Source organism: Falco peregrinus, chromosome 8 (genome assembly GCF_023634155.1).
Source record: "Falco peregrinus isolate bFalPer1 chromosome 8, bFalPer1.pri, whole genome shotgun sequence".
Classification (NCBI taxonomy): Eukaryota; Metazoa; Chordata; class Aves; order Falconiformes; family Falconidae; genus Falco; species Falco peregrinus.
The window spans coordinates 28,832,448-28,847,826 of record NC_073728.1 but is presented as its reverse complement, the minus strand read 5'-3'; the positions used below and the strand labels follow the sequence as shown (position 1 = coordinate 28,847,826).

The 15,379-nt window shown below is 40.7% G+C and overlaps 1 protein-coding gene across 2 annotated transcripts in view; it reads left to right on the top strand.

The window, feature by feature from the left end:
* Window positions 1–15,379, top strand: part of CNTNAP5 (contactin associated protein family member 5) — a 296,701-nt gene that overhangs the window by 132,489 nt on the left and 148,833 nt on the right. For both annotated transcript variants that reach the window (XR_008748523.1, XM_055812801.1), the window contains exons 4-7: window positions 56–203; window positions 8,632–8,835; window positions 11,404–11,588; window positions 14,920–15,063. Coding sequence is in view for 1 of the 2 variants with exons in the window: in XM_055812801.1 (XP_055668776.1) it covers window positions 56–203; window positions 8,632–8,835; window positions 11,404–11,588; window positions 14,920–15,063 (681 nt within the window). In the remaining variant the exon portion in view is untranslated. The remainder of the gene's footprint in view (window positions 1–55; window positions 204–8,631; window positions 8,836–11,403; window positions 11,589–14,919; window positions 15,064–15,379) is intronic.

The window sequence follows — 15,379 nt, the reverse complement described above, 5'->3', positions numbered from 1 at the left end:
TGCTGCATTCACCTCTCGGTGCTAAATGTCTCACCAAGGTTCTCTTTCCTTCCAGGTTTTCACAGGGAACAGCAATGCTGATAGTGTGGTTCACCACAAATTTCTGCACTCCATGAAAGCCCGCTTCTTGCGCTTCATCCCTCTGAAGTGGAATGTTGGTGGGCGGATAGGACTGAGAGTTGAGGTCTTCGGCTGCTCCTATAGTAAGTGGCTACATCTTAACCCACATATTTTCAAAGAGCTTATTGTTGATGCTGTCAGTGCTGTGGGAGAGGTCCAGCAGAAGTTTTACAAGTTCAATTGTAATGTGAAATACAAAGCCATCATTTATTTTTTCAGTAGTTATTCTTGTCTTTCTGTTCAGGGATGTGCAGGCCCACCTAGCTCAGCTAGTGAAGCTTTTTCAGAGCTGAGCCTACCACAGACTGATTTACTGCTTCTTCCCAGTGCAAAGCAGTCAGATGTTGTAAAAACTCCTGCCCAGCTGGAGGGCACAGAGCTACTTCAGACCTTTTGTAGGGCTTTATTTAGGAATGGTACCACCTTTTGCTTAAATAGTTCATTTTTGGGTTTAAGTCAAATTAAATAGTTGTTGGGGGAAGTGCTGCAGATTATGCAGCTGGTACTTCTGTTTGAGGCTCATGACTTCAAAGCTCCAGAAAGCAGAGAACTTGTTTGCTGCTTTAACTGCTTTTGCAGGACTGTTTTCTTTGGCGCTTGTCTTCATAACACATGGTGATGATCCTCTAAGACATGGTCTGCAGCATTTTGTCACATGGGCTTTGGAGCAGCCTATAAATATTGTTGCCTTGGGACATTTCAGCCACATGGTTGCCCTGGTGTACTGCTGCAGATACATGACCTATCACCATGGAAGAGTGCAAGCGTAAAGAAAAAGGACCGATGTTGCTCTCTCGCACTAAACAGAAATAAATCCACAAATGAGGAAACATAAGTCTGGTATTTGTTTCTCAGGTGGCTGTGGGTTTATTTCTGAAATGGTGAAACGTGACTTGAGACACTGCTGGAGAAAGGTGAGATTTTGCTGGGGAGAGTACAAGGGATTAACAGCATTTTACCAGTAAATACAACATGGTATGGCAGAAGTCACCATTGTGTGACACTGCTGTACTTTTACATCTCCCCATTTGGCTTAGGTCCTCATCCACTCCTGCTGGATGCAGAAAAGAGATTTTAAGATAATAAGCTGAAAACCTCTTATTTGGGAGACTCCTTCAATTCATCTGAGCAGAATCAGGGTGTCTTAAACATTTTGATTCACACTATACCATTGAACAGAGTGCTCCAGCACTCTTAGTGCCCTCATCAGTACGCTTGGGTCTTAGGATGGATTCACGTGGTTTCACAGGAAGGTCCTTGTTATGGTCTGTGTGTAGCTATGTGTAGATATAATCCATTCATGTTTTTTTAAATGCTGCATTTCCACCTGCTTTGGTGCTCAGGCACTGTGGACTATCATTTGCTTAAGTACAGACCTGCAACAGCCTGGTCTGAATGGAACCATTTCCAGTCCTACTAGTAGACATGGAAACTGAAACCTATGAATCAAAACTGCTCTTGATGACATCATTCCAAAGCAGGTGTTTAATCTGCTTTCAAAGAGCTTTCTTCTATTAATGATGACCAGACCTCTGCAGTGAAGAGTATAGTCCAAACAGATGTGCAACAAACAGAACTTGAACTGAAGGCTGAAACTTTTGTGGCTGAATGTGTTTTGGTGCTAGTCAATGTGAAATACTATATGAACACTCATGTCAGGTGGTGATTGTATCTTCTGTGATACGAAGAAGACTTCAGAGTCACTTGCAGGCTGAATTTCCTTGCACTAATATCATCTAGGTCTTCATCTTTGTCCTGTACCCTGCAGCTCCAAGAAATAAAAATGGTTATGCAGAATTGAGGTATGAGATTGAAGCAAGCTAGAAAAGAAATAAAGGGATTCATAAAAGTTTTACAGAGTGTTGAAATATTCATTCCGTTTATATAAATGTGCCATTCAAATTTCTCTCTGGCAAATTGCATATGCCAAGCAATACCTTCCTACAAGTTTTGCTTGTATAGTTTCACATTCTTGGCTACTGCTAACCCAAGCATTCCAGCACCATACAAAAGATGTTTGATCATTTCTAAAATGTCATCTTTGCTGTTATACTGACACGATATCTGCAGCAGATCCTGAGCTGGTGTACACCTACATAACTGCACTTTGTAATGTTTGACAGCATACAGACTCATCCACCATATTAATTTATGGCACAAGAAATATATCAATAATTTGAAAAGCATTAAAAAAAAAAAAAGATTGTTAGTGACAGGCTGTTGGGCAAACCAGGAAGGAAAACTGAGCTAGAAGAAGAACAAACGTCCCAAATATGCACCATCTCTAAAAGATGACCCTTCATACAAGTGTCTGCGTGTATATGAAAGGAGGGATATGAGTCTGGAAGTAGGAACAGCATTATAGTCACCTACCTGTACCAAAGGCTTCAGCTGATATAATTCATCTGTAACAAGCCTAATTCCAGTTATGCCCAATCCTCTTTAAGTTGCTGGAATGACTTAAAGGATTCTATAGGTAAACAAACCCAGAGTATTTGATCTTAAGTCCACTGAAGTTAAAGAAAGGATTTCCACTGGCATTTTAGATTTGGATCCAACCCTGAAGTATAGTATAAAAAGAGAACATCGGTATGGGGAACACCTATGAGCCAAATCCTGTGCAAATGTACATGTGTGACTGCAGGGTCATTTCTACCAGGTAATGGACCACTGGCTGTCCATTCCATCTTTCAGGCAAATGTTGCCCCAGAAATGCAGCACTTGATCTGAAAACAGAGTTGCTTTAATATTGATATCCAGGGCAGAAAACTGCAGAAGCGAGGTTTTCATTTACAGGCAGGCTGGAGATCCTGTTTGTGTGAGTAGCAGCATTTGTTGGATGGCTGAAACATAAGTCTGGGGACACTGACAGCTTAGGCCATCTGAATTTCATGTGCTGATGCACACCTGCTAAAACCCTGGGACTACTGCCAAACATGCAGCTGAGCACCTTGCTGTGATACATGAGAGCATGCAAAATAGCCTGTGGTTCCTTGGATGGTCTCTGCTCACATCAACTCCTTTTTAACCTTGCGTATTTGAGCAGAAGATGACAGCTATAGGAGAGGTTTGTGGCTTCATTGCTGCTTAAGCATTTTTGTCAAGGCAAAGTTAGGTGAATGTGACACTCTTGTGCCAGCTCAAGGCTCTGATCTCTCATTTTTTGGGTATGACTGTCCTGTGCAACATACTCTGCTGAAGAGGTCCCAGGAACAGAACCTTGCGCTAACTTTTGGCAAATGCAGCTTTCAGTGATGGCTGTTTAGTAGGGAGCATGTGAAAGGCATCCGGTCTTGTAGGTCACCAGATGCTCTGCCAGGACACAGTAACAAAAAATACTGAAGAATCATCTGAGAGATTAGCTGCAACATGCAGTGGATGCCAAAGTGGCTAACTTAACATGGGAGTGCGCTGCGGTTCGAAATGGCATTCGCTGTTTTTTATTGCTCCTGCTAGAAGTAATTTACTACTATGAATTTACCTCAAAAACTTATCTGTCAAATGAGAGCTTTCTGCTTTGTCCTGTGCCCTCCCCTGCCACCCCTACCCTCCTGCTCTCTTTTCTTTTCACCCTCTAATTCGCTGCTAGTTGACATTGTTTGTCTTGAATATAGAAACACGTTTTTAACAGTAAAGCTGTTGAGTGTGCTTGACCTTATCCCATACAGATCGAAGTTCCTGTGCAACAAAGCATTCCAAGGCCATCGGTTCAGCTGGAATTCATAGATAACATGTGCTAATTTTTGTTTACTTTCTTTACAAAGAAAGTATGTATTTAAATGAAAATTATTGACATTTATTTGAAATTCCTGTAAAGATTCCACCTCATGTGCTCAGAAGAGGTACTGAAATAGGAAGGAGATGATACTGATCTGAAAACATACATTGATGTTTCCTGTTCAGAAAAGGATTTATGATGAGTTAAATGGAAATTTCCATGCAGAAGTATGTGTAAGGTCTCAGTGTTCCTTTGCAGCAGTGGCTCCAGAAGCAGTGCGATTATCATGGATAACCAGAGCTGCAACAGAGGATGTGCCCAGAGAAATGGCAAATCAAATGCTTTTGATGCTGGGGGCAGTGAGTGGGGAATGGGTACGTCTTTATATTTGGGAAAAGTCTTGTTAGCTCAGCACATGAAAAAAATCTGCTGACACAATTGCTTTTATAGGATAAGATTTATAGCTTCATTGAAGATGCTGATCATGTTCTGTAACTGGTTAATGGCCCAAAATGCATCAGCAGATTCAGGTGTATGTGCAGTTAACAGGCTGGGAAATCACAGGAGGAACAATGATAGGGTGTGAGACAGGGTATCTTCTGCTTTTGAGAGGTGAGTTATTAATTTGCAGTTCTCATCCGTTGCTGTCATTACTTCAATGAATATGATCTGATATTGTGATTTTTGATTAAATGGTATTTTTACTGGATTTATTTTTCTCTCTTCCCCCTCCCCCCCCCATCTTCTTCTCTCCTCTCTTTTGTCTTCCTATGAGATAGAAAAGAATGCATTGCAGAGAACCATCTGATGGTCATTGAGCAGTAGTGTTTGTAACCAACTGCATAAGATAAATACCCAAACAATTGCTTACCAAGAGGCAGATGGAGATTTGTGATACAGCTGCATAGCAGAACAGTCACCTCTGAAGTGCCTATCCACATTCATCCCTTGGACTGAATGTCTGAGAGGGGTATGGAGGGGGAAGTTGGATTGCTTTAGTTTCACTCAAGCCAGTAAAGCATGACTGGCCAGAAGAGACAGCTGCTCAGACCAGGAACAGTCATTTTTCCTCCTGCAGGGAGTTAAAGCTCCCTGTTTACTGAGGCAAGTGCAAACCCCAAAAAGTTCCTGCCTCAAATTGCAACTGTTTCTAGGGAATATTTTTGTATTTTGGAATAACTTTGCCAAGTGTTTACTTTGCCCAAAATCACTGGGAGAACTGTCTTTGTAAGTATGAATGTATGTCCTCTCTGCTGCTAGGAGCAGATTGCTGCACAAGTAAACTCCATGCTTTCACATTGCTCCCAGTCTGGCTCCTCTCGGCATAGCTGGTCCTACAAGCTAAAACCTGTGGTCACATGCTCCTTTAAAAAAAAAAAATAAAAAAAATCCCCCCCAAAACAATGACAAATGCTGAATTAACCTGATAATCCACCTTCAACTCACTGTCTGTATTTCCACCCACCCCCAAGTGACTTTGATGATTGGATCTGTGTTGGGGAAGGAAATTCAAATGGAATGATGTAACCAGCACCCCTGAGGCCAGAACCTCTATTGAATTTCAAAAACAGCATGATGAATAATTCCTGTTTCATGGGAACTTCATCACCTGTGAGCAGGAGTGTCAATCTCTTTTTTCCCCGATATAGAAGTGATAGGATGAGAGTAAATGGCCTCAAGTTGCACCAGGGGAGGTTTGGATTGGATATTAGGAAAAATCTCTTCACCAAAAGGGTGGTCAAGCATTGGAACAGGCTGCCCATGGAAGTGGTTGAATCACCGTCACTAGAGGGGTTTAAAAGATGTGTAGCTGTGGTACTGAGGGACGTGGTTTAGTGGTGAACTTGGCAGTGCTAGGTTAACGGTTGGACTCGATGATCTTGAAGTTCTTTTTCAAACTAAATAATTTTGTGATTACGTATGTATTCACAACAGAGACATCTGTTTGAATTGTTGGTCTGTGGAGAATAACATGAAAGAAGCAGTTTTTGCCTGATCTCACTTTTGATGAGTTTTATAGCCTTGTTGATGAGGACAGTGTAGAAAAGTACCCAGGCTGAATAAAGTCTATGCGTAAGTAAACCAACAGGCAGTGCAGGACAAAACAACACGTTGTGTTTTAGTTTGTTATTCCTACAGGTTTTTTGAGACTTAGACATTTCTGATCTTTGTTTTCTTGCTGCAAGTGGATTATGGACATACGTGGACTCAATAAACACTAAGCAAACAGGCAGGTTTTCTGGAATGACTGTATTAGAACTGTGCTGTATCTTTCAGTTTTTAATGGGAAGTCAACGATTTGTTGTCACACAAACTGACACTAATGACTTTTGGCTGCCAGTGTTAGCATTCATTTGACATATTTCCACTTTGTTTAGGGCTATTTATTGGCCGATGTACTCACAACTGATAATTAGTGAAGCAGAACTTTTCAGAAACAGGTTTTCCTTTGTGTTATACTCTGTAAATGTCAGTGGTAGAGCTGTTCAAGAAATCAAGAAACTGTGTTATGCTGTGACTTAGTGGAGAGTTAAGAATAAGGACTGAAGTGTGAATTCAGACTGGTTGAAGGCTTGGATCTTAAGAAGAAGAAGAAAAAAGGACCACTATTATGACAACATTGAATCATTGCTTTCTTAGGGTATGTTTGGTTTTGAGAGGTAGAAGTGAAACCAAGTTTAACTGCAAAATCCACTGGAAATCAGACTGTAGCTTCTTTATAAGCTATTTCCTAATCTCTGCCTGTGTTAAAATGAAACCATTTTTATGACACAATTGCAATTTACTTTAAACAAATTGAAGTATTTAATGTAGCTGGGGAAATTCATAAGAATTAAACTATTAATTTAATTCCCTTTATAGAAACGGGCAGTCAAGGTGTCAATAGAGAGAAAGAAGCTATTCTGAAGGAGCTTTTTCTAAATGTCTAAATCAGAACTAAAAAATAGTAAAAGCAGATGGTGTGAATACTTTTGTATCCATGATACTTCCTAAACTACAACTGTTCGCATATGATGTTAAAGAGCGTGTTATAATTCTGACATCACAGATAAGAAATTGGTCTTACTTTATTCTGGAGTGATTTTTTTCCCAGGGTTGAATTTCTTTGTAGTTTTATTCTCATAAGAAATAATCAATTGCCTTATGATTTGGAATGGAATCTGGTTTGGTGTGACAGAATTTCTTGTAGAATTTAAATTTTGAGCTCCCTGCAAGTTTGTGAGTGTGCCATCAAACTTCTGTAGATACTGTCATACTGACATGCAGAAGCTATCGATGGTAGTTTCCATGGTAAAAAGAGGTCTTTTATTTTATGAGCTTACAATAGTTTTTAATTGCAATCCTCTTTGAATCTTGGTTCAATTTAAAAAAGTAAAAAAAAAAAAAAAAAAAAAAGAAGAAGAAAACCCTAATCCCTATTATTTCCCTTTTTAAGGAGGAACAAATGAAACTACCATTAATGCTCAAAAGGATAGAACTCTCAAGGGAACATAGGTGACTTAAATCACCAGCTTCATAATGCAGTTACTGACCTGGAAATCTTGATTATTTTGCATATGGACCTTGCAATTATTTTTCAAAAGAAAATGGAAAACTGATAGCTTTGGATTATCATTAAAACATGTTGTTTGCAAACAAAGATAGTTTATGCTCTTTCTTCTTGGTTACTATGAAGGTATTCTTTGTCTTTATGCATGTATCCCAGTGGTTATGTAGCTTAGTAAACCCTTGTTCAGATGCTTCATTTTCTGGTGGTCTTAAATTTTAGTATTTTTCTTAAAAACAGGAAATATGGATTAACAGGTTTATTATTGGCAAGTAGATATGTCCATAATTTGTGCCAAATTGTCTTTAGATAGAAATAAAATTGAATTCATGTATGACAGTCACATGTTTGAATACAATCTATTAGTTAAAAGTATTTAAAGCTACCTGAAATGCTCTGTTTATATATATATATATATATAATCTAAAAAAGTTTATGAAAAATACATTTTGCTTTAAATACTACTTTATAAAGCAAAGACAGTACTGCAGGCTGCTGCTGCCAAAGGAAATATTAATTGCAATTGAAGAATTGAAAGCTTGTTTTCTATCACAGTGATTGAGTTTTAGAGGCTGACTGAAGAGGAAAATATGCTTCTAACAGGATTTTCAAAGGTGTGTAATCAGTTTAGATGCCCAGTTGCCATGAAATCCCTTCAAAAGCTTTTTGAATTGATATTTGACTATTCCTGCCAACCTAGTCAATTTGCGTGCAGAAACATAGCTGATAAATGCCCATCACAAACAAACAGCCAACCCTCAGAGGGTAAAATGATACTTATTTGGATGCAAAGGTGGATGCAGGCATGGCTGACATGCAGAAACGGCTCAACAGACTGTTGTGACGCTACAAAAAGTGGAGTGAGAACTGTAGTGTTCAAAGTAATGAAACAGCATCCTGGGTGTGTTTGAGACAAACAGCAAATGTGGCAAGGGATGTTCGGCAGATCTGAATATGATGGAAGGCACCTGTTCTGTTCTAAAAAATTCAGTGAGAAAAGAGTCTTTGATGAGAGAGAGGACAAGTCCAGAGGAGTTCTGTTTTTATCTTAGTGTTCCCCTTCCCCAGACAGAGGGAGAGGACTGGAAATGGGTGAAATGTGGTTGCCCAAATGTTACGCATGTCATATGGATGTATGCTTCTGAGAATACCTGGCTCCAAGTGATATTTGGAAAGATTCTGAAAAAATATGGTCCCTCTCCTGATGCTGCCTCTCCTTTTCATTTTGCCATTTTCTTTCTCCCAGAGTCAGATATTGCAGACTTCGATGGCAGAAGCTCACTCCTCTACAGGTTCAATCAGAAACTTATGAGCACATTCAAGGATGTGGTTTCCTTGAAGTTCAAGAGCATGCAGGGGGATGGAGTCTTATTCCATGGAGAAGGACAACGTGGAGACTATATTACCTTGGAACTGCAGAAAGGAAAACTCTCCTTGCACATCAACCTGGGTAAGGGTAATTAATCCTAATTGGTTCACATATTATTGTAACAAGGATTGTCTAGGTTTGCTTTTATAAATCTATTGTTTATATTAAGTCATATCTAGAAACTCCAGCTGAGAGAAGGTGGGAGGGGAAGCAAAAGAAAATAGACTTGACTGATGTCACACAAGACATGATAGCTGAGCCAAGAAGAGATCTTGATTCTTCTAACTAGTTCTGACCAAGGCTGAGCTGCTGAATGACTACTTTTGAAGTTTTGACCTTTGCTTGATGATGCTTCCAAACAGTGATTTTTTTAAAAAAAACACCACAAAACCAGTTCTGTTTCTTCCCCTTCCTCCTTTTTTATTTTTATTGTTACTATTTTTAAGAAGAGCATTCTCAGGAGGTTTGGTTTGGAGTGCAAACGCTTATTTTTGGTTTGTGTCTTATTTTTTCCATTCCATGATCAGAACTGAGATGAGAATACAGAAATTAAATGAAAACATTTTTGTCAAAACATTGTGCACGTTGGTATTGTTTTGTTTCTGAGATGATTTCAGTTGAAAACTGTGTATATCTGGAAAGCCATCACTGTGTTATTGTGTTGTATCGGAGGGACAAATGAAAGGCTGGCTTAATTTCTTTCCATAGAAGGATGCTTGTTTTTTTTCCTGGTGAATATGCTAAAGCATTTTGATAATGCCAGGAGCTACTGTATTAGGAGTGATCATACCCCCTCCCCCAGCCTTACTGCAAAACCTTCATTAGCTTCAGCTGTGGGTGACCAATGGTACTGGACTCAGCAGTCTCAACGGACTCACATTTCTCATACTGAGGTTTTGAGTTGGCCAGAAGTTTCCACACCTGTATTGCTGTACTTTGGTCAGCACAGGAGCTCCACTTACCTTGTTCAGGTATTTAACTTGGTCTGAAAGCCCCAGCAGCCCATTCGGACAGAAAACTGAAACAAAGCCTCTTCCTCTGTTAACCGTGAGGGTGTGGGCAAGGAGGGGAGAGATTTAAGGTCCAAGTTTTTCACTGCCATTCTGAATCCTAATAACTTTGATGAATTAAGTAATCTGAATCATTGCATGTACTAATGTACATCGCGCTTAGACTGCCAAAGGTGATTTTAATAAAAATGGGAGACGTAGTATCTAATGATGTATAGTATTAACAGGGGCAGATCCCAGACTAGCAGTTCCAAGACACTTAAAGAAATTTGTCTAGAGCAGATAAAGCAGGCAACAGTGCAGTGTCTCAGTCCCCTGTTTATGACTTGGGGAATTATAAGAAATCATAAACTAGTGGGAGAAAACTGGAGGCACTAAAACAGAATTCATAGGTAAATCTTTTTTACATTTTTCCCCTAGTGCTTAATTACGTTTGTTTTAAATGTCAGTAACAATTTTCCACAGGTCTTGGATTTCATTTTTACATAAGCTCATTAATTGTTTAGTCTCCAACTAGCATTTCCTTCATTTCTTTCTTTCTTTTTATTTATTTAATGCATCAGAGAGTAGAAATGATAATGCAGCATTTTTCCAGTTTGGTATTTGGATGTTACTTGGACCAAGTAACTACATCACAAGCCTCTGAATGTGAGATTCTTTGACTCCATTGATTTGTTCTCCTCTTACAGATGTTTCATACTAAGATAAGAATATAGTATAGTTAAATATATTCTGTTACTTCTTCCAGAGGAGATGCTGTTGAATATGTAGTCTAAGATAAGGGTTTTTTTTTCTTTCAGCAGTAGCCCCAAATGCACAGATTCTAGCCATTTCAAGTCTCCTCTGTGCATTCATATGTCATGGTCAAGGGTTTTGATGTCTGCTCTTGAACCCGCTTGCATCTTCCCTGACAGTTTTGGAGCATGTGTTCTCTCCATTCTGCTGGAATATAAAAAAGGACACACAGTCTCTTTCAATGAGAGGCTCTGAAGTGTTCAGATATATAGCCAGCTGGAAAACAGAAGAGTGCTTGAATTCACCAGGGTTAGGGCCTAAATATTTTTATGACTCTTGATCTAAAGTTTTGGAGATCTAGGCCAGGTGTAAGGATCTGTTTGAGCTGAGCAAAACACTTGCGTTCATGTTACTTCACTGACTTGTGGGGTTTTTTTCTCTGAAAATGGACAGGTGCAATTTCTGGTGAAAATACAAAAAGCACATAGTTGAAACTGTGAAGTCTCAGGAGTGGTCTGTTAATGTGAACAGACAGGAGATTATTGTGCAGCCTGAAGGGAGCTCTTAAAACACCAGGGCCTGGAATGCACAGCAGAGCCAAGGGCACAGGCGCAGTGGTGATCCTCTGTGTGCTGCAGTGGGTGGGTGCAGCACTGGGACAATCTTCTGGTTTATCACAAGGATTTCAGGGGAAAAAAATGTGTGTGTGCATATACACACACATATATGAATAAGAGGCGAGGCCCAAAGGCTCTCAGGCAAGTTTTGACAAGGGTCTGATTCTGATGGGCAGAGCTCCTGTTTGCACCCAGGAGGACTGTTCTGTGCTCCCCTTGAGTCCCCATGCTTCACTTAAGGGCCTGGGGGTAACCCTGGTGTCTTCTGCCTGTCTCTGCCCCTCCAGGAGACTCCAACCTGCACTTCAGTAACAGCCACACATCCGTCACCCTGGGCAGCCTCCTGGATGATCAGCACTGGCACTCGGTTCTCATAGAGCGCTTCAACAAGCAAGTGAACTTCACGGTGGACAAGCACACCCAACATTTCCGAACGAAGGGCGATTCAGATCACTTGGATATTGATTATGAGGTGTGTGAAGCCTTTTAGGTTATAAGCTGGGAGGTGAGGCTGAGCTGGTATAAAATGAATGTGATGGAAAACAACCACCCTAAGAGCTGTTTCTTTCCAGCAAAGATCTTTTCTTTATGTAATATTTCCATCCTAGAGAGCTCCTTTCATAGTTAACTGTCTATGTCAGTGCAGCTCTGTATACAACAGTCCCAGGAAATGGCCGGTCTCTGGGCAAATATGCATTGGATTATGCTTACAGTTCAAAGTAAGGCAAGCTTTGAGCTAAATTAAAAGGTATAGCCTGGGTTCTAGTCAAATCTTCAGGGAGAAAATGATCTTAGCTGTAGGGAGAGGTGCTGTGTCATCATCTCCAATGTGATTTTAATGCAAGCATTGAGCACCATCCCTGTATCTGATTGGCATGACCTCTCATGATACCAGCTCTGAGTTGTGCCTCTATCCAGCCACCACTTTTTTGGATTACAGGTGCCCACATAGAGATGAGTAGATAAATACCGTTGTCTTCTCACTAGGAATTAAAGACCCTAAGCATGACTGTCAAGATAAACAGTTCTGACCCAGGTCCCTTCACATATGGGGTTGTGATGCAGAGCATCCTGGTCTAGGAAGCCAGAGCAGCTCCGCCGAGGAAGGACTGAACAGAGGAAACATCCTGCCTGCCCATTAAACTCGAGGCTGGTGTGCTCCCCTGTCATGAGGCCAAGGTGCTACAGAGTGTAGTTTATATCACTCCAGCAGTTCAGTGCTTATGACTGATAGTAAATAATACCTTAAAAACTTTCATATCATCCCCTATCTATATGCAAGGCAGTTCTTCATCTGTTCCCGTCACCAGTGCACACCTGTGTGCAAATTACCCACGTTCATTTTTATCCCCATGCACTTGCGTACTGAATTTTGCTAGCCCACAAGGCACAGGGTCATGCTTGCACAGTCAGAACCATCACCCCGTCTGGATGCACTGAGCTGGCATGGTTCGTTGCTTAAGAGACCACAAGTTTCCCCTCTGCACTTTGAAATCATTTCTCTAGAAAGGATAAATTCCCAGCACACCCAAGGGACAAAAGCAGATGGCTTGGAAGTGTCAGGTGCCTGCTCTCCCTGCTCTCTGTTCCTCTCATGTTCCAGCTGAAATTCCCTTCTTTGTATTTCACAAAGCAGGGTGAAGTGAGTGGTACCTGTACTCTAGTACTGCGGTACCAAATCACAAGCACATTTATTGGGAACAACACATTTGAGCTTTGAGATTCTGGAACAGCTTCAGACCGAACTAGCAAGGGCCAAAGCTGTAACTACTTTCACGGTGGAGTTGAGAAAAGCCAAATGATTGAGTCTTCCATTTTCCTAATTTCAAAATATTAAAATTACTTGCTTCCTACTACAAATTGATGCCAATTAGGGAACGCTCAGGCTCCAATGTAATTTGCAGAACATTTTTCTGGATGTTCCAAAACAGGGAGCATGGTAGAGATCTTCAGCTGATGTAAGTCAGCATCACTGCTGATTCTGTGGCACTCAGTCCTGGCCCCTGGTGCTTAGTTTTCCACACTGTGTTTTCTTTCCATTTTCACTGAGACGATCAGCTGAACGTTACAGCAATACAGTCTATTGAAAGTTTATCTCAGCACACTTTAGGGATGAAAGACCTTACTGAGGGTAATAAAACCATTAGTTTGGTAATTAAAATTATTACCAATCACAAAGGAAACTTTTCTTAATAATGCAGTGGTATAATTGCTATTGATTTTTCTTCTGGTTTTGAAATCCAATACATAGTCCCTAAGCAGGGGACTTAAAGAGAACATGAAAAAAGGAAATTCTGGTGTTCTAAGGAAGAACTAATGATTCTTACTGGAAAAAAAACCCAAAACATTGCCAGCACATAAGCGCTCATGCCAATAATGAACCTGCAAGTGATGTAAAGTAGCAGTCTGCTCACTCTTTGTTTCTCTGAAGTGATCAGTTAAATTCAGCTGAGGTGCAAGTTCATTAAGGACTTGTTTTCAAAGAAGTACTTTCAAGGTTGTCCAGGGAGGTTTTATTTGTTTATGTATCCCAGCTTGCTAGGTGGAGTGGGAGGAAAAATAGCCTCCAAATTTCCCTTTACTTTTGTGATACTGAGCTGAGGTGAGCGGGTAGGAATTATGACAGAAAATAAGGCTGCCCAGGTTCCAGCAGCCGTCAGCATGTAAGTGTTGCCACACAGCAGTGCATGCCCTTGATGCAGTGGATGCAGCAGGATTGCAGCACAGCCCCCGATGTGCTGGAAGCACTGTGAAGTACGGTGGCTGCAGGATCTGCATTATATCACTCACGATGCTGCTGGCTGCGATGGGAAAAATTAATAAAAACCCAGTGGTACCAACAGTAAGACTTAGCAAAAAAAGCCGGTAGAGTTAATTAGAAATGAGCCATGTCATCTGGAAAATGAAAATAGAATTATATTTTTTTTGAGTTGTGGGGTTTAGGGGTGTGGTTTTTTCCTTTTTTTTTTTTTTTTTTTTTTTTTTTTTTTTCTTTTGCCTTCTCTCCGTCTTCTTTCTCCCCTATTATGCTTCAAGGATTATGGAAGCTTTATTTTCTTAGGGTCTTTGTCCTTCCAGGGCTTTCAGCCCTCCAGTTAAGTGATGAGTTGTAATCTGCACAATGCTGATTAGACAACATTACAGCAGAAGTTTTGTTTAAAAGTAAAACCTCAAACTTTCTCCATTACACTGCTCAAGTCCCAAATACCACGTGCGAGTATTGTAAAGACCAAACAACAGTGATATTTAGGGAAAACAGCTGCAAGGTGCAAATGGGGTAGTTCGTGTGTGGGATACTACCCCTCACTGGCTGAAAACAGAACTGTTCAGAGATGTGCTTGGTGAAAAGGGGTGACTCCAGCTTGCAGGTGAACCCGATGCTTTGAGGTTTATTCCTCCATTGCTCAGTGGTTCCTGGCCACTGTGGTCTGCTGCTGGGTGACAGCCTCCAGGCCAGTGGGGGCTGTGGGCTGGAGACCATTTAAATGTTATCTTGTGCGTTGGGTGTTCCTGGGTGGGGGGCTGGTGGTGCTATGTTGGTGAAGTGGTGTGTCAAGGCTCTTCACTGCTGTTTCCAAAACAGTGAGCTGTCTGTGACAGCAGCATTTCTCCAACAGCTGTAATGCTATGCAGCTTGTAGTCTTGTAATGTAATTGGGCAGCCAGATCCTGCTTTGTGTTCTGAGATGATACTGTTTGTGTGACTTGGTTCTTAGATAATATCCTGGCTGGCTGCATGGTGTGGGGCTTTGCCCTTTTGCTTTTGGGGTGATAACCAAATACCATTTTTATTCTTTCCAAAAGCTCAGTTTCGGAGGGATTCCTGTTCCAGGGAAGCCAGGAACCTTTCAGAGGAAAAATTTCCACGGGTGCATTGAGAACCTTTATTACAACGGAGTCAATATAATTGACCTCGCAAAAAGGCGCAAACCTCAGATCTATACTGTGGTAAGAGACAATAATGTATGCTTTCCTTCTCTACTTCCATGCTGTTGGTGTTCCCAGCTGCACTGAATGAGTGGAATTTAGATTTAGATAGCCATGGGCGTAATTAGCTTGTTAAAATTATATTGCTGAGGCTAACACCAGTCAGCACTGGCTGCTCTGGTAAGAGTTAATGAAAGACATGTGTGGAAATTAATACATTTCACTGACTTTCCAGGTGTATGAGAAATTGTTTGGACAAACTTTTAAATTCCTTTTCCAAGAGTAAAATGTCTCTTTTTGATGGCATAATAGAAGTCATAAAGACATTTTTTTTCTG